This window comes from Pelecanus crispus, chromosome 4, assembly GCF_030463565.1.
Source record: "Pelecanus crispus isolate bPelCri1 chromosome 4, bPelCri1.pri, whole genome shotgun sequence".
Lineage (NCBI taxonomy): Eukaryota > Metazoa > Chordata > Aves > Pelecaniformes > Pelecanidae > Pelecanus > Pelecanus crispus.
Window position 1 is genome coordinate 24466529 of NC_134646.1, and position 26271 is coordinate 24492799.

General features: G+C 43.2%; 1 protein-coding gene across 17 annotated transcripts in view; it reads left to right on the plus strand.

Annotated features, from left to right (window-relative positions):
- The window catches only part of ADGRL3 (adhesion G protein-coupled receptor L3), a 286653-nt gene that overhangs the window by 38508 nt on the left and 221874 nt on the right, over nt 1-26271 (plus strand). For all 17 annotated transcript variants that reach the window (XM_075709711.1, XM_075709712.1, XM_075709714.1 and 14 more), the window contains exon 2: nt 22895-23004. In XM_075709711.1, the coding sequence (XP_075565826.1) occupies nt 22895-23004 (110 nt within the window). The remainder of the gene's footprint in view (nt 1-22894; nt 23005-26271) is intronic.

Consider the following 26271-nt stretch of genomic DNA (forward strand, 5'->3'; position numbering starts at 1 on the left):
TCATCTATCTGGACTTCTGTAAGGCCTTTGATATGGTTCCCCACAACATCCTTCTCTCTAAATTGGAGAGAGAGGGATTTGATGGGTGGACTGTTCGGATGATGAGGAATTGGTTGGATGGTTGCATCCAGAGGGTAGTGGTCAATGGCTCAATGTCCACATGGAGATCAGTGACAAGTGGTGTCCCTCAGGGGTCCGTACTGGGACCGGTACTGTTTAATATCTTCATCAGTGACATAGACAGTGGGATTGAGTGCACCCTCAGCAAGTGTGCAGACAACACCAAGCTGAGTGGTGTGGTTGACATGCTGGAGGGACGCAATGCCGTTCAGAGGGACCTGGACAATCTGGAGAGGTGGGCCTGTGTGACCTCATGAAGTTCAACAAGGCCAAGTACAAGGTTCTGCACCTGGGACGGGGCAACCCCTGAAATTAATACAGGCTGGGGGATGAAGGGATTGAGAGCAGCCCTGTGGAGAAGGACTTGGGTGTACTGGTGGATGCAAAATTGGATATGAGCCGGCAGTGTGTGCTTGCAGCCCAGAAAGCCAATTGTATCCTGGGCTGCATCAAAAGAAGCGTGGCCAGCAGGTCGAGGGAGGTGATTCTGCCCCTCTACTCTGCTCTGGTGAGACCTCACCTGGAGTACTGCGTCCAGCTCTGGGACCCTCAGCACAAGAAGGACGTGGACCTGTTGGAGCGGGTCCAGAGGAGGGCCACAAAAATGATCAGAACGATGGAACACCTCTCCTATGAGGCCAGGCTGAGAGAGTTGGGGTTGTTCAGCCTGGAGAAGAGAAGGCTCTGGGAAGACCTTATTGCAGCCTTTCGATACTTAGAGGGGGCTTTTAAGAAAGATGGGGACAAAGATTTTAGCAGGGCCTGTTGCGATAGGACAAAGGGTAATGGTTTTAAACTAAAAGAGGGTAGATTTAGACTAGACATAAGAAAGAAATTTTTTACAATGAGGGTGATAAAACACTGGAAAAGGTTGCCCGGGGAGGTGGTAGATGCCCATCCCTAGAAACATTCATTGTCAAGTTGGATGGGTGTCATGGTTTAACCCCAGCCAGCAACTAAGCACCACGCAGCCACTCACTCACTCCCCCTACCCCGATGGGATGGGGGAATTGGAAGAGTAAGAGTGAGAAAAACTCCCTGGGTTGAGATAAGAACAGTTTAATAATTGAAATAAAATAAAGTACAATTGTAGTAGTAGTAATAACAATATAATAATAATAGTAATAATAATATACAAAGCAAGTGATGCACAATGCAATTGCTCACCACCCACCGACCGATACCCAGACAGTTCCCAAGCAGTGATCGCTGCCTCCTGGCCAACTCCTTGCAGCTTATCTACTGAGCATGACATCATATGGTATAGAATAGCCCTTTGGTCAGTTTGGATCAACTATTCTGGCTGTGCCCCCTCCCAGTTTGTTGTTTACCTGGCAGAGCATAGGAAGCTGGAAAAGTCCTTGGCTAGCATAAGCAGTACTTAGCAACAACTAAAACATCAGCGTGTTATCAACATTGTTCTCATCCTAAATCCAAAACACAGCACTATGCCAGCTACTAGGAATAAAATTAACTCTATCGCAGCCAAAACCAGGACAGTGGGGCTCTGAGTTGAAGGTGTCCCTGCTCATTGCAGGGGGGCTGGACTAGATGACCTTTAAAGGTCCGTTCCAACCCAAACTATTCTATGGTTCTATGAAAACTCATTTCAAAACAGGAGTGGTGTTATGAAAGCGAAACACACAGTGTCATACAAACTGCTCATCTTAAAAGGTGCAGGTGGACCAACCTGAATCTTTTTCCCTTCTCATGAGCCTGCTTCCTGCAAAAGGTTTGGGTTTTCACTTGCCAAGTAGTTCTTCCTAGGCTGCAATGCAATCGGTGTCTCGTGTGCACATGCTTTTGCATTTTAATGCCCGCAAATGTACTCAGCCAATCCTCTGAAAGACTAAGTGTGCATAATTAGGGACCAAGGAAGGACTTCGGCTGGGCAGTGAGGTACTGGAGATCAGTGGCTCTGCAGTAACTCACAAAAATTTATATACATGTATTCTGAGGGACCGTATAGTAATTTCAGGTCAATTTGAGGTAGCTTGTAAGCTGGTGAAAGAGGGCTGCATTACTTGGCATTTGCTGAGAGCATGCTCAGCTGCTGGAGTGAAACTATATATTAGGTTAAAAGTTGTAAAGAAAAAGAAGCAACTCTTGAAGTCACCTGGAGACGAGTTATGCTGTGCTGCAGAAACTTCTGCCATTGTGGTGACAATGTAAAACAATTCTGAATCAACGCAAGATTAAACATTGGTAAATTGTCCATAAAACTGATTTTTCATTGAAGGAAATGTTTCTGTTGAATCAGAATATTTTGCTTTTCAAAGCTGCATAATCAATTTTAACGAGAACACATAAAATACATTTTAAACTGGAAAGCTTTTTCCTAAATGAAAATGTGAATCAACACATTCAATATTTTGATTCGATAGTTCATCATTTTCCAAGGGAAAACAGTCTCTCAAAAATATTTGGCTGTGAAAACTATTTGGATTCAACTGCGTTGATAAGAAACAACACGGTGGTGGTTCCTGTGGCTGCATGCAAGTGTCTGAAGAAATGCGGAGACTGGAGCGTTGCAGCGTTTGGAAGTAATAGCGCTGCATTCATTGGGGATCAGTGGTAGCTCCATGGGATCTTTATTGTCTGAGACCTGCTAAGGATCCAGCTCACTAAATATGCAAGATAAAACTATCTCAAACCTCCAGCGTACTTAGGAGACGATGACAGATGAGCTACAGATTATTTGAGTGGTTTAATTATTCTTATCATTTGTCCACGTTAGCCTGTGGTTTCTAGAACTGCACTTTGATTAAAATTCTTTGATTAAACAGATGACTTGTCAAGACAAATGTTTCTTGCAGCCCTATGAAGCGTGGTACAAAATTATGAGCCTTTTCCTGCTTCAGTTTTCGTTCCTGCTTTCTTTCCCACCCACTGCCAAGTGGATTTAGGATGAATCAATAGGGACCTAAACATCTTTTGGAGCCATATCTCTTGTGCAAGAAAGCATAGCAGCTGTAACTGAAAGAGGGAGAGACTGGAGTTTCTTAGTAGCTTTTGCAGAAGACGATTGTAATTTTTTAATTGGTGAAATAGTTATAGACTTTTTAGTTCCCTGTTTAACAAAAATAGGGGAAGAAAAAAAATCAAGTGGACACCTTGACAAATACAAGTGCTCAGTCTCTATTTTGTTGATGATGTTCAGGCTGCATCTGAACGAAGATGTCCAATTCCCTTTGCGTTGCTGTTACCAGTATTTGCCTGAAATGGAGGGCAATATGGGAAAAGGCAGGCAGTGTGAGATTTGGAGTGGATGGTGAGGGAGACTACAGCTTTGTGCTCTTGTAATTATGCTGTGGAGTAATGTGGAGGGGTAGACTTAAGAGCAGATATTTAAGGGTATATTGGCACCAGAGGAATCGAAGACTAAATGGGATTTTCCTGACATGAGGGGGAAGCCTTTGAAAACAACACTGGATACCGATCTGAAGGCTCATCTGCGTTGGACCGTTTTGTCAGTGCAGTTGGTTAAGAGTATAGGATTAAGTTGTGCCATGCCACTAGGACTCATAATTTGAGCACAGACCTATTAGCAAACAATTTGTTTTGCCAGGGTAGTCAGTTTTACAGAGAGGATGAGGAAAGATTTGCCAGCAAAGGCCCTCTCTTATCAGCCTCATTTATTTCATGGTGTTGTTGAGTTGGTTTAGTTTGGATATGGCTATGCCAAAAAGAGGTTTTTATGAAGCAAGCATTATTTTTATTAAATGCAAATACTAAACCAGATTCATCATCGTTTGTGATACTTTTAACAGAGACAGTTAAAACGTTTTGCTGACTTCACTCCCTGTGCAGACCTTGGGCAGAGGCTGGCTCCTCCAGACAAGGTCCTCTCTCTCAGGTGGCACAAGGGTCCTGGATGCTTACCTGATTTCAGAGCATCCTTTTGAGCATCAAGGCTATTGCAGAGTCTGCAGGCTAGACTGTGAAACTCATAAGGTTAGGGGCTGTGTTTCAAAACCAGGGGGGACTTTGGTCCCCCCATGGGCTCTCTTATTGGGCTGATGTTGTAAAAATAATCATTCTTTTTGGAAATGGTTAGGTAATGAGAAATCTAGTCAGATTTGATAAGTGTACAGCTGTAATAAAGTAACATAGTGACGTCAGACCACCAGTGCTGCTGAGCAAATGTGCCATATGGCTCATTATTTACTTTCTCCTCCTAAAATTTATAGGTGAAGGTTCACCAAACAGTAGCAAAGCGCTTTCATTTTGCTGTGAGTGCTTGTCTGCTATTTCATTTGATGTAACAAGTTCCAGATGAACAGGTAGAATTACTTTCACTCCCATGGTTTTTGGTTTTGGTTTTTTTTTTTTTTTTTAGATGCAACCAGGTTTTAACACTTACATCATCACAAGAAAGTGCTGACCATTTATCACATCCAAGCGTGTCCCTTTTAAAAGGAAATAAAAACCTAAAGCAGCCTTATGACAGAGTTTCTTAGCACTGGGCATCCTGGTACTCCTTAGCACAAAGGTAATCACAGTGGCAAAACCACAGTGAGGTTTGATTCACTGCAGTGTTCCGGCTCTGGGGGACTGGAATAACTGCCAAAATCGATACTGCTATTCCAGTGTACAAACAGAGCCTTGCCAGGGTGAATTTCTTTCCTTGGAAACAAAGCGGGCATGGATTTACTCACCTAGTCGGTAGTCCTCTTAATTTTACTTGTGTGAGTAACTGTTCTTGGCAGAGGCATAATGGAGTGTACACTTGTGGCCTTGAGAAATTTATTATGCTTTTTCTGTAGAGCTGTCTGCCTCCCCGCCCCTCCCTCTGCTACTATTTCCAGTGGAAACTGTCTTGTTTGTCACAGGTCATCCCACATCACTGCAGCTCACTGGGGAAATGGCAATAATTCAGCTACTTGGGTATGGGTGTCGGGCTTTTCTCTCCCTGTTGTTTTGTGGCATGACTGATTTACTTTGCTTTGCTTGAAGGCAGTGGTTAAGAGCACAGGATGAGTAAAGCTACAGTTGCATGAGATGTAAATGTACCTTGGCTCTTTAGGTGTTAATACTATTCCAGGAGTGGCATGGGAGTGCTTCGAAGTGGAGTAAAGGAAAAGTGGGGAGGAAGGAGGAGCAGGGAAGTCAGGAGAGAGCAAGGTCAAAACACCAGCAGCTGCCCCTGGCAGCTTTTGGCAGCCTCATCAAAAGCGAAAGACTAAACAGACCTTGAAAATACTATCCCTAGATGGTAGGAGATGCTGAAAGTTGCTGGAGCAACAGCAGGATGTTTGCTTCCTTGTTGTCATTTCCATTTCATTTTTGTTGATGAAGAGAAGATATCTATTGTCTCCTATACAAATGGGAGTTACTCATGTGCTATAGCAGAGCGATAGGGGTCTCTGAGCTGTCTTTCCTAAGCCTTTACTGGCACTAAATCATCTTTGCAAATATATACGTTCAGGAATAAGAGAAAGGTATGAGACTGGATGTGATTTGTTAGGGACACCAAGGAAAAAGTCTCAAGATGTGATTCTCTGCATCACAGAGTTGAAAACAAACCTTACCGAAGTTAATGCAAGTTAGCACATCAGGTCCTGTAAAGGACAGTACCATGGTGGTATATCCATGCTCCAGCTGAGTTAGAATGGCCTGCATAAGCCCCAAGGGCTAGTCCACCAAGTTCTCCATGCGCCAGGTAGGACTTGCAAAGGCTGCAGTTATGGGTGCTTGAGTTGCCGGGGGGGGCGGGTGGGGGTGGGGGGGGGTTGGGGGGGGGTGGGGGGGAAGAAAAATGGTGATGTCCTGAGGTGAAAAGGGTTGCCCTGGGGTGGTTTTTTGTTTTTTTTTTTTTCCTCTTCCATCACTAGCATCATTTGGAGTTAACTATGAAGCTGTGGTTTTGAATCTGTGTAATTTATTCCTGCTTGGAGACACATGTTGGTGTTTTAATGCGACTTATTCAATTTTATTGTAAGTCAATTAGGAGCAGGTAGAAACTAAACTGATTGTGACACTATTAACCAGGGGTTTGTATCAGCTTAACTATATTAGTTTAATTAAATCAAAAACTACTTCATTCCTCAAAGTCTCCCAAAAAAGTGCCTGTGTTTGTGCATATGTGTACACAGAAGGTGCATGTGTGCTGCGTGTGCCATCACGTGCAAGCAAGCAAATTTCTAAATATCAACCTGCATATCTGTCTGGGCATTTATAGGTTGCCAATTACCCTATCGTATCTAATGGAGAGATGTAAATCCCCCTATAAATTCAGCTTGCTGCTTTGGTGGCTTTGCTGACAGACTAGTAAACAATTTCTATGCAGAGTGCGATTTTCTAGTTTAGGAATGGAGCCACTTAGATTAGAACTCAGCATTTTAGTGAGAAATGTCTAAAACGTTTACATAACCTATTTACATATGAATACAAACATTACAGGCTTTATATTAACAGCCCTTGTTGTTGCTCATTACTATGCATAGAAAAAGACATCAGCATTTCTAGTAGCATCTACAAAATTATAAATATGTGATAGAGTAATTACTGATTTGGAAATCCAAATTATATTAAAATGATTGTAGCATCTGTGTCTCCAAAACCCTCTCCATTTGTCAATTCTAATCTTTTATTGCTCAGGCAATAAACATGAGTCTGATGTCTGTTTACACAGTTCATTATGAATCCCCCCCCCCCCCCGCCCTCCTTGAAATTTAAAAAGAAAGTGGAGGAAGGATAGGTTTGATGTCAAGGTATCTGAAATTGGTCCACTGCTGTTTCTCTCACCTTTTCTTTACCCCACACCCTCAAAAATATGAGAATTGGTGGTAGCTCTTGCAGATTTATCTGAAGCAACCAGGAGCTGCCAGGAAGATCATGCTGGAGCTGATGAGATTTTGCCCTCATGGTAAAAACTACCAAGGAAGTTCCATCCAAGAAACAGGGGGATCGGTTCAGGGATGATCCTTTACTCTTTTTACTGCAGATTGGCTTGAGTCAAATTGTTGTGAAGCTCCTGTAGGCCAGGGAAGCATTTGGTGTGCCCCATGGCATGATTGAATGAAACTCAAGCTTTACAGTGGTGACTGCAATGCAAAGTAGAAACCAGGGACAGGTTTTGATGCCCTTCATCACAACTGTGCTTTATTTCCAGAAGAGACCTTGTAGGTCGCAGCAGGTTTGGGTAGCAGATTTCACACATCAGTAAATAGTAATTTTTTTTTTTTTTTCCCCCATCTGCGACTCTCAAAAGACTGCAAGGAGGTCAGTATAATGCTTCCCATTTTGCAGAAGAGCAGAGATGCCCCCACTCAAGGGCATTCTGCCTCACAGCAGAAATCACAGTAGAGGCCCCTTTGCCAATCCCTGTCTGGTCTTCTGGCCACTGGAAGACACTGCCCAAAGAAATTTATTCATGGCTCGCTCAACTGTAGTTATTTGTAGCAGTATCTGCTTCCAGGTTTTTCAGTCCTGGACTGAAATTCCAATCGGGGGAAGTCAATGGGAGATGGTTTGCCTGGAAATAATGTGCTCACTAGATAGAGCAGGTGCTGATGTCGTGGGTGCCCTGATAAGCTGAGAGAAGATTAACGGTGTCATGCTGACCTTTAAGAAGGTCTTTGAAAATGAGTCCATATTTTTCAACTTGCCTGATGATGGGGAGTGAATGCTTCTTCCGAAGCGGTACGTTTTCTCTGGCATGCGTTCCCCAGTTTTAGCTGAGCCATCCTTGATTCCCCCTTTGGCTTTAATTAGGGTGCCGCCTCTAGTTTTCATCTCTCTTTACACCTTCTGCTTACACCACACTGGGACTTAAAGGCCTGTATTTGCATAGTAACAGTTCTGCGAGATGAAATGCTGCTGTATAAATAAAGCATTCATCACACCTGCAAGGGAGGTTTGAATAAAATCTCACATAGTTTTACTGCGTGAGCAATGAAAGATCGGAAATGACCAATGGGTTGACAAATGGTGTGCAGTGCATAAATAGCATTATTTATTTACTCAGTCATGTTGCAGTAAGTGAGATGAGGCTCGCTGGCTTTTTGAGAGAGTTGTCAGAGTATTTGTAAAGGCAGGGGCTGCAGGATCAAGCCCAAGCCCCTGGCACTAGGCAGGTAGGTAGGCCTTAGCTGAAAAACTGAAGTGTCTCTTTCCCAGGGAGTGTCAGATAGAATGAGGCTGGTTGGGACAGAGGGAATTTCCTAGTTGGTCAATATTTTAGGGTTTGCCTGTCAATCTGTTCACACTTAACTGTTTCTCAGCACTGTCCATATGCCTGTACTGGCTAATTCAGTATACTGAGGGGCACTGGCTATTTATACACAACACTTCAAAAAGCCTGGAGTGAGATGAATGCTGTTAAAGGCACCAACAACATAAGGAAAAGCCTCATCTTCTCAAACATTTGAAAAATAATTGACTTTCCATAGATGCACTGAGGAAAAGAAGGAAGATATTGGATGCCACCTGTGACTTAACAAGCTCGTCTTGTTTACACTAACAAAGAAAATAAAATGTTGACAGTCACCTGTTACTTTTACTGCCTTCAGGGTTAGCAGTGGTGAGTATATGGAGAGTTTCTTTAACCCCAAAGCTGAGTTGAGATGTCCTCGCCCCTGACTGCTTACTCTCCAGCACCTAAGATACCATTCACCACTGCTCATCATTACAGCTAGGCCGCAAAATGGACTACCAAAGTATTGCAGGATTTTAAATCACCAGAATTTTAATGGCATTACATGGAACTGAATGTATCATTTTTTCCATTGCTGCTCTTGCCTATACGTGCAATGGGCTCCACTTTTTCTGAGTAATTGAGGAAGCATTTTGGTAGGGGCTGAAAATAGCATCCTAGCTTTCTAGTGTATGTTGGACTGCTAGAATATAGTATCAGGCAGGCTCTGCTGCTGTCTGGCTTGGTGAATACTTGACCAATTATAGAATCATAGAATTGTTTAGGTTGGAAAAGACCTTTAAGATCATCCAGTCCAACCATTAGCCTAAGACTACCAAGTCTACCACTAAACCAATTAAGGGTAGAGTAATAATTAATTTCATGTTTCCTGGCTTTTTAAAATTTTTTTAATGAAAGTAAAACTAGGAATCATTAAGATTGGAAAGGACCTCCAAGATCATCAGTCCAACCATCAATCCAACACCACCATGCCTACTAAACCATATTCCAAAGTGCCGCATCTACACGTTTTTTTAACACCTCCAAGGGTGGTGACTCCACCACCTCTCCAGGCAGCCTGTTCCAATGCTTGACCACTCTTTCAGTAAAGAAATTTCTCCTCATATGCAGTCTGTCCTGCAATATCTGGACCTGACTACTTTCATTATCCTCAGTAGGCAGAAAGATCACCATCTGGTGATTCAAGAAAGATCTGTGACATATTTTTAGAACTTATAGGTGCAAGGGGCAAGGTATCATGAGACCAGTATGCAGCACTAATGGTCCTGATGGGGTGCAGGACTTCAGAGCTTCTTGTGATTTTTAAGCCTGGGAGGTGTCATGGTATTGTTAACAGTTAATTTCTGTGAGTTGTTGAGCTGATATAAGGGTTCCTGTGTCATGATGCTGGGGGAATCACTCCTTGGTGGCCCCAGGGGAGCACAGCTTCACCTGTGCACCCATGTCCTCATCTCTTTGAGATGTGGAATTGGATGTGGCAGGAAGTCCAGTAGTAGCTTCAAGGTCTCAGAGTTCAATAGGACCAAAAGCCAGTTGGCAAATTACCCCTTGGCTGGGAAACATGGCAGGAGCTGGTGTGCATTCAGAGGTCATTTTCTGGCTGATATGCCAGTGCTGAAGAGCTGCCCAGCCATGACCTCAGCTCGGCAAGGGACACTTTTGGGGGTTTCTTCCCTCATGGAGAAGAAATTTTCCCACGACCTCACCAAAGCTTCCAGGGTTCGTCTGAGCATCTGCAGTCAGTTCAGTGAAAGTCTAGAGGGTTTGGGCAGCTGGTGAGTGTTTTTGTCCAGCTGTTGCAGTTTAAGAGCTTGCTTTCCTTACTTGTACAAGGCTGGGGACATATTTTCTCCCCAAAACTGGTTCTTTTGGTAAGTTGGAGCAGGAGAGCTGTTTGTGTGAAGTCAGGAGAAGAGGAAGGCAAGACAACCATTTTAGGGAGGATGGTGGTCCATGTAGTGTGTGGCTGATAATCCTGTGGAGAAGTTGGGCACAGTTACAATGGATGAGTGTAGCTGAGTGTGGGTCACGTGTATGGGATAGTCCTTTTTATTAACAGTGTTTCAAAATCTTAATATTCCAGGGAGGCTTTGGGTGGATGGTTTGGGGAGTCTTCGATGATGTGAACTGGTGAAACTCTTTGTGTATTTTCTTCATATGTGAGTATCCTTGATCGTGTGCTCCCACTACTCAGCTCAGACCCTGTTAATGGTCAGTGGTGCCTGACTGTTCATCCACTGAATTCACTGGGGTGTGGATCAGGCCCATGGGGAAGAGCAACTATATGGCCAGCAGTATGGTGGGTTTTTTTCCAGGAACAGGTTGCTTTTTTGCTTCTTGTGGTGAAGTGAATAGTTGATGCCTTTCTCCTGGCAGGGCTGAAGTACTCATGATGTGATTGGGAGTAGACCATATTGCACATATACAGTAGGTCTCATAAGGTAACAGGGCAGGTATCAGAAGCTACAGTCCTCTCCACGTTGGTGGTAGCTAGCAGAGCGAGCTAGCCTGCCTTGAGGAGCATTAATGCATAAAAATATTCTGTATCTTCTTATCCCTCAAATGCAGTGAGGAGGAACGTGATAGTGGGAGCCATGCTCTCTTGGGAAATCCTGCTGCCAAATTCAAAAGCTTCACATGGCTGTAGTAGTGCAGCTCCTTGTCATAAAATGGAGGATTTTATTTGCTTTTATTAAGTAGCAGAAGCTTAATTAAGTTTTTCCTGAATGTAATAAAGCGATACAGCTGAATGTAGGTCAGTCCCAAGTAATTGTTTCACTGCCTTAGCAGCTGTTTAACTGATGTTCAAGTGTTAAATAAGGATGCTGAAATTGTTTTAAATTTTTGTCTTTTTTTCTTCTTTGAAGGGACTAAGTGGTCTCTTTCTCAGGGGACTGTGAGGTTAGCCTTGGCCCTTTGAACCTAATTAATCAATGGCGAGGCTTTCTGAGTGCTGGCTGTGGAATGCTCTTTAATTGCTCACTTGTGCAGTCATTGGTTTTGTTTAACCTGTGACGGATTAAACTCTGTTATAAAGATCCTTCCTTCTGTCGTAGAACAACTCCAACCATGCAACAGCAGGCTCTCCACTGGATTCCTGACCCCCCTGGGGGTGTGGGAGGGAGAAAGGGAAGGACGTCTCTCCTTGCTACCTCGCCACGCCGCCTGGACCCACTGGCGTTTTCGCCATCACTGTCGATGAGCTTCCCAGGGCTGCGCTCTTGGCAAAGGGAATATCATTAGCTATTAATATAACCCAAGAATTCTCCAGATATCTCCCTCTCTTTCTTTCATTAAATGTGAAACTTTAGAGACAGAAACTTTAATGATTTTCTGTGCGTGTGCATGTGTGTAATACTGTATGCTCCGCTGGGACCCCTCTGGCATCCCACGTCTCTGAACAGCTGTCAGGCAGCTCAGATTCTTTTCCAAACTGCCAATCTCCAAAAATATTTCCTCCTCTTCTCAAGTATGGAATTTCTCCCGAGTCAGAGGGTCTGCGCAAAGCGATGGCAGGATTCAATGACAAAGTTAAGGCTGCCAAAACATGAAGGCCAGAAATAAGATCTTTCATACCAGTTGCGGGGGGGACCAGGACTGTGAATTTCCAGGCTACAGCAGGACTCTGCTTTCGCTTCCAGCCCCGGTGAAGTGTTTTGAGACAGTGGGTTTCTTGTAATGCTTGCTATTAACATTCATAAGAAAGCTAGATCATTTTAACATGTTTCAAAAAGGGATGTTAAAATTTATCTTCCTTTTTATTAGATCTACTGCACCAAGGCACCCAGTGGCTGTAGAAAATGTAAGTAATGAAAGGCAGAGAACAAATGTGAACTATAGAAATGATTTATGGAGACATCTGATGAATTTATCCTGCATCTTTACCCTTTCATCCATCTCCCTGGACTTCAGCTAGTATGTTTGAGCAGCATCAGTCACATATTTTAAAGTTGACTTGCCAGAGACATGCTCCATGCTCCGGAATGTAGATTTCCCAGTTTCTGCCCCACCTAAGGCTCCCGTGCAATCCCAAGCAGGCGGGTTTTTTTCTGCAGAGCTGTCTGGATTGGATTACCAAAGTGGTTAGGCACTCCATGATACAGCCTGCTGCCTGCAAAATGCTTAATAGCCAGCAGCTTCACTGCTCTCCATGAGAACTGAGGAACCCCAGGCCATGTTCAAACAGCTGGGCCTTTTTGTAGCTCCTCCAAGAAGAACTAAGCTCTTTGAAAAAATTCAGCTCCTGTGAGAGGCAGAGCCTTTCTGGAAAACTTGGCCTTTGAGTTTAGCTTCCTCAAAGGAAGCTTTCTTACGTACAGCGAGTTTAATTCTGTGAGTACAGCATTAGGCAGGCTCTGTAGTATGAAATAGTCAGTCCTCCACTAATAAAGTATTTTCCGCATCTTCAGAAAGAAGACTTGAGGTTTTGCAGAAGCCCCATTGCTCTGTTCCTACCGATTGTTGTCCCACAGATGTTCAGAGGCCATTTTCCTATCAGACTTTTTCTCGGGATAGTCTTTTTAGCCAAATCTATATGTATTTTAACCATATATTTTAAAGGCAAATAAGGTAATAAGCAAGAAGTGTCCCTTTCAGGATGGTGACCAGATAGGGCTGGACAGGAGCTGGTGGGCATATATAGCTGAAAACTGAGAGAGAGCGCGAGAGATGTTGAAAAGTGCCCCAGGAAGGACAAGTGAGGAGGGAATGGGGTGGTGGGAGGGCAGGGGTGTGTGATCCCGACATCCCCCAGCTTAGTGCTGAGCACAGCGTGAGAAAGCCTCACTGGAGCTGCTGGACAGATGTTCTCACAAATGCATCCCTCCATCCCCTCCTATGTTGCTGCATGCCGCCACAGAAAGCTCAGCGCTATGTTTAGACATTTTCAGGAACTTCACAATGGCAGTTTCAAGTAAGTTATCTAAGATTAGGCTTTTGTTTTGCTTCCCCCCGCCCTTGCTATTTGCTTCCGTATATGCTTTGGCTGGGCAATGCTGGGCTGGGAAGCTTATGAAGGTTTTGTGACACTGTGCTTTCTCTTGAGCTTCGAATCAAAGTGCAGGCTGCCTTTATTCAAGCTTTGGGCTGAAGATCAAAGAGGCAGAGTTGGCTATGTTGGAATAAAATAAAAACAAAAAATCCCTTTTGAATATCAAAACCATATTTAGTTCATTTCAGGATTATTTTTTGAGAAAGTTTAGTTTGTTTCTGATTATTATTTGTACTGCTTTAATGCCTGAGACACAGACAGGGGCCAAGACTCCTTTGCACAAGGTGCTGTACAAAATCGGGCACCATTAATAGATGCTGTATTAATAGCATACAACCCTGGCAGGCTGTTTGTTTTACTCACTAATATTATCTTTTTGTCTGTACTGATTTAGTCATGATGCTAAAGGCATAACCTGTCACATGTTGATCCTACGTCTCACTTCGTTGGGAAGCTTCCCCCCCAAGAGGCTGAGGGGCGATTGCCTCCTTAACTAAAATCTATGGACCTTTACTTAAAAATCACCTCGGTATCATGCCATTGGCAAGAGTGATGAAGAGAGAGGTTGCTCTGGGTTTTAGAAATAGTGCTGCATGGATGCCTTCAGTTCACTCCTGAGTTGATCAGGGAGCTGCCCAGCTTTGACCTCCCGTGCTGTTTGGACATACTCATTTTTGTTTCATTCAGTCATTCAATTATTATGTCAAATTTGAGATGGAGCGCAGTACAAATTATTTTGGCCCAAAACCTTTCTTTAACCCTATTCACAGAGGTGAAAGGCTAACACATTAAACCTACCAGCCCATGAATACAGATTACTTTAGCCCGTTTAGAGACAATATTCTCTAAACTCAGATTTTCCTTTTGCAGGAATCAGTCAGTGGCTTAGATGGGGGCATTGCGTGGTGACAGTAAATGGCAGCATTGCAGTTATTACAGGCTGCGTAATTCCTTGTACTTTGAGAAGATGTGACAATTAGTGAAGGGGGATGCAGTGGAAGCAATACTGGATTTTCCTTTAACAACAGGACAGAATATCTTTTTTATTCTTTTTTATTAATATATTTAAAAGGTTTCTAAATGTTCATGTTCAGATTTGCTTTTTGCTCAGCCAGTGCTGAGCAGCAGGTTTGTACCTCGTGGTGCTACAGGACTGCGGCACCTTTGTGTCTGGCACAGCATCAGCTCCCTGTGCTGTGGACTTGGTGGATAGGTAGGTAATGGTAGACCAAGGGTCTGAACACGCTTCAGAGCTGTTGTAGGGAAAATAATCCTTTGCCACTCGCTCTGGCTACCCCAGCTCTGGGTAGCTGCACTAAAGAAGAAGAAGAAGTGGGCTTCAACTCGCATTGATTTGCGTTAAAATGGCAATGAAGACGAAGTAATGTGGAGCGCCAGCTGAAATTCAGCCTAGACCTCCTCTAGCCTTTAATTTGACCTCCTAACCCAAATTAAAAGGCAGACTGTTTTCCGTTCACAGTTATTTTAACTAGTGTTAACTCTGGCTAAACCAATGAGCCTTTTATTGGTTGGTTTGTTTTAGGTGTTTACTCTCCTCTCCCAATATCCTGTCAGTGTTTTGTAAAGTGGATTTTTATTGGGGTTGGAAGAAGTAGAAGACCTGTAAAAGGGCAGATGTAGTTCTTTAAAAGATGAGCTTTACAGCCTTAAGGCTTGCCTGGTTTGGTTTTCAGCCCTACAGACTGTCATCCAATAAAATACATTAGCCTACATTGCAAACCTGGCTTTGCTTGTGTCCTCAGCTCCTTGAAGCTGGAGCAACACTGTGACTGCTTTAGACGGGCTCAGTGCAGATCTGTTTTCCATGCTGACCTAAACCTTTCATCCAAATATACCCAGTGGCTTGGAGAGATCATTGCTTTATCATTCTTGTGCTAACAATGAGCGTTTCTTCCACCAGGCTTGCATTCAGGTTCCCTGTTGCCGCAGGGATGCTGTAGCCAGGCACATCAGCACAAAGTACTTGGTGGGTTTTCCTGTTGGGATACACGTTCATTGCCTTTGAGGATTTCAGCTCCCCTCCTTGCTGTGTTAATTGCAGAGACATGGGACAGAAAGAAATCCAAAGAAACTATAAAATGTAAGAGGCATTACATGACAAAGCAGAGTAAAAAGCTTTCATTGCTTGGGGGGACCCTCCTTTGGAGGGTAGTGATGAGCCAGGGTGTCCCTGCTGGCGGGTCCTGCCCCAGACCTCAGCTTCCCAAGCTGGGGAGTCCCTGGCAGCGGAGCAGGTACACCATGTGCAGGGGTGCCCCAAATTACCATTAAATCCGTTAAATCTTGTGAATTTGCTGTTAAATGCTTCTTGTTAAAATTTAAGGGCCTTATCAGTGAGTTGAAACAGCATAATTACTTTTTCTTTTTTCCTATGTAAAACTGATATTTAAATTTTTTCCAGGACCTGTTTTCCATCTTGCTCCCAGGCTCTCCATAGTATATCAAGGTAGTCACCTCGGTGATCTTTACAGCTCGGATTCAGTTTGACTCTGCAGGATTTTTCTGCTGTTTGGCTGGGGTTTCGGTGTGGTTTTGGTGGTTTGTTTTTCTTTAACTTTGCTTTGCTTAATATAAAATAATAATCAGAGGAACGAAATGGGTTGAGGCTATAGAAAGAGGACTCTTTTTCCCCATCAAACATTGTAAGATTTTACAATAACCATAGCAATTTAAATGTATCTTGTTGGCATATCTGCACAAAGGTACTTGGTGAAGCTGCAGTTAGAATGCTTTGCCTCTCCTTATATTAGTTTGATCACATAAGAAGCAGCCTGACAGCTCTAGCACCTGGATAGATAATTAAAACCTGTCAATAAAACAACAAAATGCAGTGTGTAGTGGGACTCGTCTGTGCTAGCATTAAACACCGCAGATAATTATATCGCAGCAGAGGTTGGAAAGCCAGCTTCTCCATGCTCTAAAAGATCAATAAAAAGGCCCATTCATAATGAAGAAAATGTTAAAGAAACTGGATTTCCATCTCCCTGTCATTAGATCCTTTGCATTTAAGGTTTTGCAGAGGCATAAAAAGATTCTGTTGAGGAATTCTTTGTTTCTGGAAGCTAAACAGGCAGAGGATTTAGCTTTGCTTTTGTGCAGTGCGGTATTGAAAGCAAATGTGGTAAACCAAAGGCTTTTCTCAAGGCCTGTGGTTCTGTTCTCCCCTCTCCACCCTTTGCTGCTTGCTTTTTTTTTTTTTCCCCTTTTTTTTTCTGCTTTTCCCCTTTATTTTCAGGCCATCACTTTAACTCCACTTATGAGTAAAATTTCTCTTTGCTTCCTGTTTAGTTTCTCCAGGTCATTATTTCCCCCCGCCCCCCCTTGGCCCTTCCTAAAGGGTTGATTTGGAAATATCACATATTGACAGGGGAGAACACACTCCTGGCTGACTTATTTGCTGTGACAGCCTCGTTCTTAAAGCAGTCATCCAGAGAGGAGATTTCTGTGTTCCAGAGAAGGAAAAGGATGTCTTGCAGCATTGCCATGAAGGATAATGAATTAAGTCTGTCTCTTACTGTAAAACCATTAGAAAAGTATAATAGACCTTGAGAAAGAGGCTTAGATATTGATGTCTTGGCTATATTAGTGTGCCTAGGCATATGATGGCTGCCTTGTCGTTGCAGAAAAAATGAAGTCTATGTAAAGTAGGTGTTTCAGTTGAGGGGAGAGGGAAAGAGCATCTTTGTTTCTTTGACGACCAGTGCTCATGAATGCAGGTGAGCCAGTTTGGTCAGCACACATGGGCATTAAGAATCCTTTGTTTATAAGTTGCTGTAGGTGGAGGGTAGCACCAGCCACAGACAGAGTTTGTTAAGCAGCAGCAAGGGATGGGTATGGCAGCTCAGTGCTTTCCATACAAATCCAAGTTCATGGTCACGTTGCCTGAAATTTTCCAATCTTCAGGGTATTTAAGAGCAAGCCCTGGATTCTGATGGTCTGACTGTGGATTCAGAGGGAGCGGATGATTTCCCAATTTGTAGTGGTTTCCAGTACGCCCTGTTCACAGGAGCTCCCGGCCATGGTGTTGCAGAAGGTGTTGCTCCATCTCGGAAGGGCTTGTCTCTAGAGGATAAGGACCAAGAGAAAGACGATGTGTTGGGGATGAGATCAATGTTTGAGCCTCTAGGCTTGTTGTGGACCTGTGCACGGATTTCTGGTTGCTCTTTTCCTGGTGTCCCTAGCACAACAGGTACCTGCCCCCATGGTTTTGGCACCCATTTTTCTTGTCTGAGGCAAACGGTCCCCACCTGGATGGGGAGGACTTACTGGTATTGCACCTGTGATGATTAATGTTGAAAGGCTTTTGTTTGGGATTGATCTTTTATTATATGCTGGCTTTGCATTTTTGTTCTGGCAAACATATCACCCCAGACATGTCTAGCCTGATGCTGTTGACATGTCTGTGCTATTAAAGTTTCTGGAAAGGACTAAAATAAACATCACCTGCCAAACTATTATTTTTTTCCTTTCTTTCTCTTTTGGTAAATATATCAACAATGTCAGCACTGGAAAAAATCACAGATGTCAGAGCAGGAGAAAGCAGCTGTTTATGTCTTAAAGTGTTTCTGCCTCACTATCACAAGACGACCTTGTCACTTAAAAATCATAAATATGTTGCCAGGGAGAAGCAATGGAAGTTTGCTGAAGGGAAATGAAGTTTTGTTGTTTTTTTTTGTTTGGTTGGGTTTTTTTTAATCTGAACCAAGAGTTGCAAGCAGAGTTGAGCCCTGCAGCTGGTTCTGAACTCAAATGCTTGCTTCAGTCCCACTGCTATAAATGCAAAACAAATGCCACATGAATTATTATTACTGTTTCACATTAAAACTCTTGAAAGTCATTTTCCACTGGAACTGGGAGAAGTTCTGCGAAAATAATCCATGTTTTCTGTTACAGTGTATGTCATACACTGGATTGACACTTCTCTTCTAGGATAAATATATTTCCACATCTGGAAGACAAAACAGGTACCTTAAAAAGTGGGAATAAATGTAGCTAGAAAGGGGGCATAAAGAACCCCTTTTTTTCTTTTTTCTTTTTTCTTTTTTCTTTTTTCTTTTTTCTTTTTTCTTGTTTCTTGTTTCTTGTTTCTTGTTTCTTGTTTCTTGTTTCTTTTTTCTTGTTTCTTTTTTCTTGTTTCTTGTTTCTTTTTTTTTTTTTTTTTTTTTTGTTGTTGTTGTTGTGACTGGGACAATTTACACTTTTCCCAGGAGGTAATTTTTCCTCTCCAAAACATATATGTGAATAATGTGAACTTCTGTTTATGAGATGCTGGGTGCTTAAAGGCTGCTGAGTACCTTGGGCTGATTTTTAGGAAGGTTTGGGGTATTGTCTTTTCCTGAACATACAGGAATGTATGTTGCCGTCAGTCTCTCAAGTCAGGGTAAAAATGCAGATCTCAGGTTATGGTTTGGTTTCTGATCTCTTGGCTGGTCTCAGTACGCATCTGTGCCTCGGCAAAGTGGATGTGAGATACTGGTCTTTTCATTGAGCACACTGCACTAATGCAAGCATTTACAGAGTAACCTGGGCACTGGCAGGTCATATTTTCCATATCTTACAAAATGGAAAATGCAGCAGGCTTTTTGCCTTGCTAGCCTGAATGCTGTGGCAGCAGGGTGAGTTATTTCTGGTGAGCTGTGTGGACGCTCTTGGTCCAGGCAGTGTCCAGGAATCCCAGCAGCAGCTATGGAGGTGGCCCAAGACGTGCAGGGTCTCTGAGAAGCAGGCTCTATCTTCACATGCCCACCTTGCACTTCAGGGAGCAACAGGGAGAGAGGAATGATTGAAGGTAGAAATAAGGACTTCAAAATAAAACAAACCAACCCCAAAGAACAGGATGGCTATAAATTCCTTGTCAGATTTCATGATAAATGGCAATAAGGGGAACTAAAACCACTTGAGGGGCTCCTTAATTCTTCCGTATCTCCAGAACATTTGCCTTAACATTTTGTACAAACTGAAAAAATGGAAGCTGCTTTTTTGATACGTATAAAATTGTCTATCTGGTCCCCCAAATTCACAGATTCCTCCCACAGTTCTATTGTTTACTTGGTGTTAAGAGCATATGGAGAATGAGAAAATACCCCAAGAGGCCAGGGGTCGCTTAGGAAAGTTGCGGCATGAGGACCACACAAGGGGAAAGAGAAGTAGTTTTGTCTGAAGGAGCTGATGAATCGGTGCTAGAAAGAAGAGGTGCTTGTCAGAAGGTGGTAATAAGAGGTATAGATGGGTGTAAAAAAGGTGACTGTAGTTTTCTAGAGTACAGTTATGCTGGAGCCAGTGATGCAAATGGTTCCTGCCCTGTTGGAGGGGAATCTAACAAGATGCAGAGCTGCCGTTTCTAAAGCTAAGGGACCTGGGTAGTGTTTCTGCAATTGCCCTATGGAAGAGACAGATTTATACTTGAGCTGATGCAGTGGTTCTCACTGTGAATTTTAACTCCAGTAGTCAGTAAAGGTCTTCCTTCAAGAAACAAGGGAAAAAAGAAAAGGAAAAAGAAAAAAAAAGAAAAAAAGAAGAAACCCAAAACAACCCCCCCAGAAAAACCAAATAAAAACAAGGGATCCTTGTTGCATTGACTGGAAAGGTCAATACCCAGCCCTGAGCCACGTGACTCTCAGGAGTTTGAAGTGAGTATTACTAAGACCCAAGCACCAAGAAATCCCAAGATTCAATGTGTAATCCTGTGATTTACAAAGAAGAGGTCGTGGACTAGTTTGCTGGGAATGGGTAAGGCATGATTACATGCTTGGGGTTTTTTTTTCTCCCTCCCTTTTCAAGGCTACAGATGCATTTTCTTCTACACATCTCCTTTTCTATGTCACTTCTTGTGTGTCACTTAAGTGTCACCCAGGCCTTTAATCTGTCTGGAAAGAAATATGACAAAACTGAAGGGACCAAGAAGCTGTTGTGAAAGTGGGAAAAAAGTATGAGCAAAAGCACAGCAAGCAGAGCTTTAATGACGAGTGTTTTTTACCTCTTTCTCCCCTTAAAATTTTCATAGCCTGATGTCTGACAGTAATAGTTGGTTGAACAGGTATTAGTTTTTTTCCTCAGGTTTTTAGTCCAAATTGCCCTCATCCCTTAAGAGACCTGGAAAGGCAAACCTGCGTGATAAAAGGAAACTTGAAATGCCAAGTGCCGGACGTAGTTTTGCTGCCCATATGAAAAGAGTGTGAAAAAGAGAGGAAGTTGAGTTTTTCTGGTTTTGGTGGGGGTTTTTTGTATGAACCCTTTTTTGCAAATTGTGTGAGGTACTGACACTGCATAGTATTTGAGCATTTATTTGGGAGTTTTTCATTTGGTTTTCTGTTGTTTCCCCCCCCTCAAGGTGGCACTGACAATTTGATCTCACCTTCTTTTGAAGTTTCTGTGCTTGGCAGGCTCAGTGCTTTGCCACCCCCCCAATCCAGGGATGTGCAAGGGGGCTTCAGGACTTGCTAGAGTTGGGGGGAAAAGCCCATACCAGCACTCTGCTTTCCCCACTCAACCCTTTGTATCATGGTGCTTTTACTCTCTTTGCTGATATCCCAGAAGACAGTATGCATTTGGGGAGGTTAAAGCTGGTGTTCACAGCCTTCGGCTTCCAAACCAAGTTTTGAAATATTGGTTGTGAACCTGGAGCTTTCTAGGTTGCATGTTTTCGCTTCTGTTTTTTGTGTCCAAGTTCTTGCATAAAAAAGAAATGTCCACAAGGAAACACTTGGCCATTCAAAGCAAACGCTTCCTTACAGACAGAAAGAAAGAAAACATGTGCAGATGAACCCTAAATGTGTCTGTTCCTCCCCCAACTTCCAATTCCTCATAATTTTGGATCCTGACTCATGATTTTGAAAAGTCTATTTGATCCGTTGCTCTTATTCTGTGTAACGTGGCCAGGGCTGTCCCTACAGCCAGAGAGACTATTGATTAGGCCAGTGCAATTGCTTTTTGAAAGGCACATTGAGCCAGTAAAGGATTTTTGTTGAAAGTGAAGTTTTGGATGATGTTCAGAGCCTCTCCTGGAAGACTGCCCGCTCACACGGTCCAAGCTACCTGTGATATCCCAGCCAAGCCACCTGTCTGTAAATAGCAAGGGTGAGGACAGCAAAGTTATCCTTTTGCTAATAAAATTGTTTTTCTGTATATATGATAAAACTAGTGACTTGCTGTGATAACTGTAGTCTTTCAACTAGAAAACACAAGAATATCCCAACCCTCTGCATTATCTGTTATCCAGCAAAACAGCCCGATGAGCAAGTGTATCAGCTCTTATTAATCTTCCCATGAAATTAAAGAAATTATGGAGCTTAAGGCAGTCACTAATGAATCAATTTTAATTTATTGGCTCAAATAAAATCCTCATTAAGGCTACAAACTATAGCCTCAGGTAAACATGAAGCATTTCCACTGCAGACCTAAATGAGTTATGCGCTGGATGTCACGGCTTCTGCCAGAAGAGCAGGATGGTCAGGGGTCCCATCACATCATAGGAGGCAGCATCTTAGAGAAAGTAAATGCAGTGGTTTAGCCCTTAGGAGGTCTCTTTCTGGCATGCAAAAGCATAAAAATCAAAGACTAATTATATTTCTCTCTCTCTTTTTTTTTTCCTTTAAACAAACAAGCAGAGGATTTTTCTCAGTAGAACTGCTGTTTGCTAAGGGGTTTTGCATCCCCAAAATACACAGAAGTGGTATGTAGAGGTGCTTGTACCACAAATCAGAGGCAAATGTGGGTTTCCACACATGTACAAATTGGTCACTCGTGGACCTGAGTCATATGTGCCATAGGGAAAGCATCTTGCAGGGCCCAGCCTGTGTGTGTGCTTTTAACCTGAAAGATGCTCGCTGCAGTGGGCAAGGTCACTTCCTTCTCGGTGCAGTTGTATGGCAAGATCTTCAGTGAGAATAGTATTCGCTTTTGGAAAAAATACATTGTCTCAGGAGATGCATCTGTGCTGGGCAGAATGATTCAGTAAAACTTAGCCATTTATAACTAAAGCAAGTATGTTGGCTGTGTATGAAAAACTACTATTTTGGGTTTTAGACAGCTTATTTGGCGGGTTTTTTTTCCCCCACTCAAGTGTTGCTGTTTCGAGTCTTTGATTTGCATTAAACAGCATTATTCAAGATGACTGTTTTCGTGGGAACACTTTATAAATATTTTGTAAAATGTATCTGTTATGCCTGCTATAAAGTATACAATGATTATTTTTACCACAAATGTTGTTGGTTTAGTCTTTGCATTTCATTTGGTGGGGATGCTGGTATTAAGGTTAGTTGGAGTCACTGTGATGGAGTTTGGGCTTCAGGAATTAGAGGACCACGTACCTGTAATAATTTTTTTTTTAAATCTTCCTTTCAGTTTGTTTTTAAAGAAATACATCCTGGTGCTGTAAGAACTGCTTGGAGGGGAAGGGATTGTGCCACCATGCCTTTTCTCCTTTGGCAATAAGCTGATGAAGACATCAGTATTTGCCATCAGCCTTTGCGCCCTCTCTAGTGAGCTTCCCCAGCTGAGTGACTTCTGTATCTTCACTCCTGTTGACGCTGGAGGGGCCACTCAACCTCTTGACCTGTCGTTCTGTCCTGACTGTTTTCTGACTCTCTTTTTTCCTTGCCTTTCAGATGCAGTAATCGGACCCAATGTGCAGTTGTTGCTGGCCCCGATGTGTTTCCAGACCCTTGCCCTGGGACGTACAAGTACCTGGAAGTGCAGTACGAATGTGTCCCTTACAGTATGTATCTTGATATATTTGCATTTGTTTCTTTAATAGACATCTGATTTATTGTGGAGACGGGCCAGCCTTGAGCTTGTCTCTTGTTGTCCGAGGGCAAGTAAACGCTCAGTGACAAACCACGTGCGTCATATGAGGCTGAGCTGATAAGATATGAAAAATTGTCATCTGTGCAAGGTTTGTGCTTAGGTTAAAAATATCCTAGTAGTGCCCTGTGTTTTCCTTCTTGTACAGTGTAACAGTGACATATCACCTTTTGGAAAACACTTGGGAAGCCCCGTTAGTGAAGGTAGACCAGAAGAATGAAGCACTGTTGCTAGCTTATAGCTTCTCTTTCCAGAGTTTTATGCTTGTAATAGTACAGCATGTGCTTTGACTGACCTATGTCCATTTAATTGGTGACATGTGATAAGTGCCTTAAATACAGTATTTTATTGCCAAGAAGGTAGACAGCTAATGTTTTGGGAAATTTGATGTTTGATGGTAGAAAATACTAATTTATAAGCTTCCAAAGTTATGAAGGCAAATTACGGGCAAGCCATTTAGCCTGAATTTTTGAGGGTCATCTGAGATTACAGCAATATGCACTGAACGGGAAATGTCAGAGCTACAAAAAGTTAAGCGTACCTCAGAATTTGCTTTCTGCAGACACTGAACTTGTTAGACGCAGTTACGGTCCAACTGTCAAAAATCGCATACCTCAAAAAAGAAATAACAACAGTAATACTAGGAGTGCACTTTTTATTAGCAGTTGTAGAAGGCTGAGTGGTGAATAACAGCACTATTTCTAGGTTTTCAGTTTAAGTAGGCCAGAGCTCATAGCACACCTCTCAAAACAATAAAGCAGGTACGGGAATGGATGCTTTCGAGCCACAGAGTTGTATTGAGAGAGCAGCAGGAGACTTCAATTTGCTGAAACCCAGGATTTGACTCGAGGACTAAGAGCATCTTCTTTGTTGCCTCGAGCGCAGGCTGCAGGAGAGCAAATGTGCCTGAGAAATGACAGGCGTGCTGTCCAGAGGGGAAGCAAGTACCTACAACCCCTCGGGTGGTCCCCATCCCCCGTGCAGGAGGTGGCTGCCTGCCTGCCACCGTGAAGTGGAAAGGCTGTGCGGGGTTTTGCTTGTTGCAAAAACCACAAGGTGAGCGATGCAGCTAAGACCACCTCTCTGAGCAAAGGGGATCCTCTCTGCTGAGGGACTCCGTCTGCTGGTGGCGGGCTCAGCATGTCCGTATTTGATTTTTCTAAACAAAAATGTCAAGCTTCTAAATGCAGTGATGGAATTTTTTTTCATGGAGTGAGCTATTAAATCCCTGGAAAGAGTGACATCAGGGTCTTAGGGTCTCTCCTAGCAAGCTTGTACCGAATTACCAGTTTGGAGTTATTCCACTCTCAATGAGGTCTTTCATTTTACAAGCAACTGTGTGTGGGGAGGGTGAGGGGAGATCAGTTTCTACTTATCATAGCAGGTTGTATTTCCTTGTGATTTGTGATTTGCATGAGGTATGCTGTTCCCTCCTGAGACTGGGCTGGTAAAGCAATAGTCATTAACTAGTACCCCTCCATAGCCTTTGTTGCATATAAAACAAAGAGGAATAGTGGTGCCTTGTGAGAAAGGTAATATGTGAATATTATGCCCTGAGGTGTTAATCGGCCCTATGAACAAGATGTAAATAACTCTTGTGAGAGGTTGCTCAGCACCAAATGTACAGTAGGCTTGAGTACGTTTTAATGATCTGAATGTGGGGAGGAAAACAACAACAACAAGCCACACTGTCTTTGCAATTAAGTTAGTAGCTTTGATGGCTGTTTCCTCCGTTTGCTTATGAATCAAATATAGTACCTCTGCAAGTAGAGTTATGAGGGGGGAACGAGGGGCAAGCACGTTGTAAAATAGGATCCCATCTCCTGGGCTTGTTATTCTGCATTGCCTAGGAAATTTTGGATTAAATCTTCATGCCTTGTTACTCAGTGTAGCACCAGGGAAGTTGGTTGCGTTCAGGCAAACTGTGTCCCTTCATCTGCAGACATGGAGAGGGAAACCTAGGGCTTCTTTTTATTCTTCTCCTACCTTAGTCTCTGTCTGGCTTTGTTACCACCTCCATTTCTTCCCTCTGAAAATGGTCGGCTCAACTTTGCAGATGTTCCTTGTCTGGGCCCCAGGAGTGCCCCACAAGTGAAAGCCATCCAAGTGATGGGGAAGGTGTCAGCTCTGGACAAGGAGGTCAGCAAGGGTATGGTTGGACCAAAGCTATGCTTGGTGGATGAAATCTGTTTCCCCCGCGATGCCCTCAGTGATGCCTCTGCCATTTACTGTGGGTCAGTTGGTCCCCTTGGGTTCTTGTCACTGAGCCCACATGCTTCAAGCCCCTCTAGCCAAATTGGGCTGTTGCCCAAGTCCTTTCAGGTCCGGCTTTCTTAGCATCACTACCCACACCCAACTGCCTTGTGCGATGCTTCACTGGAGGAGGGGAGTGGGCTCTATGGCTCCCTGGTGCTGCTCAGTGCTGGGGAAAACCCTTCCTTGGCTGCTGACATTTCCTCGATGGCTTTGTACACCGAGCCCCTGGTGAACGGTGGTGTCTGCCATATGGCCATCTCCTAAAGAAACACATAACAAAGGAATTAATATTTCAGCAGGCATTTGTACTTGTGTGCAATTCTAGCTTGCTTCATCTGGTTGGGTGGGTTACTCCTTTCAGTTTCAAATTATTCATTATGGACAGAGCGAGACAGTTTACCTAAGTGATGGCTCACCAACAGAGGGGAGCATGTGTGCATCTCAAGAAAGCAGCGTTTAGGAGTCATCTTTAACAGATGTTGTTAGGACTGACATTAGGCGCTTACGCTCAGTATAGTGCTAGTGTATACGCTCCCTTAGAGAAGAACTGCGGAAGATTTAAAAATCCATTGGGTAGCCTGCTCCGCTTGTGATTTTTATTTATTTATTTATTTATTAACTCTTCCACCACTAACTCGTATAATTTTCAAAGCATACCCCTTTCCTCTCGGGAGGGGAAAAATCAAACCTCTTCTAACTTCAGTGGCTCATATATTTTAAAATGTCCTTTATATTGCCCTCCACACTGCATTCCTGTGTGTTCACTAGAGGTACCCTGACAAGGAGAGTTTCATGAGGCTGCAGTTACTCTCAACATATGGGGAAGACAACAAATGATTATGCAGATCACCTGGTCCTCTCCTCATTTTCCTGATCCTGTAGTCAGTTTATGTAATGTCAGATGCTGTCTACAAAAATGGACAGT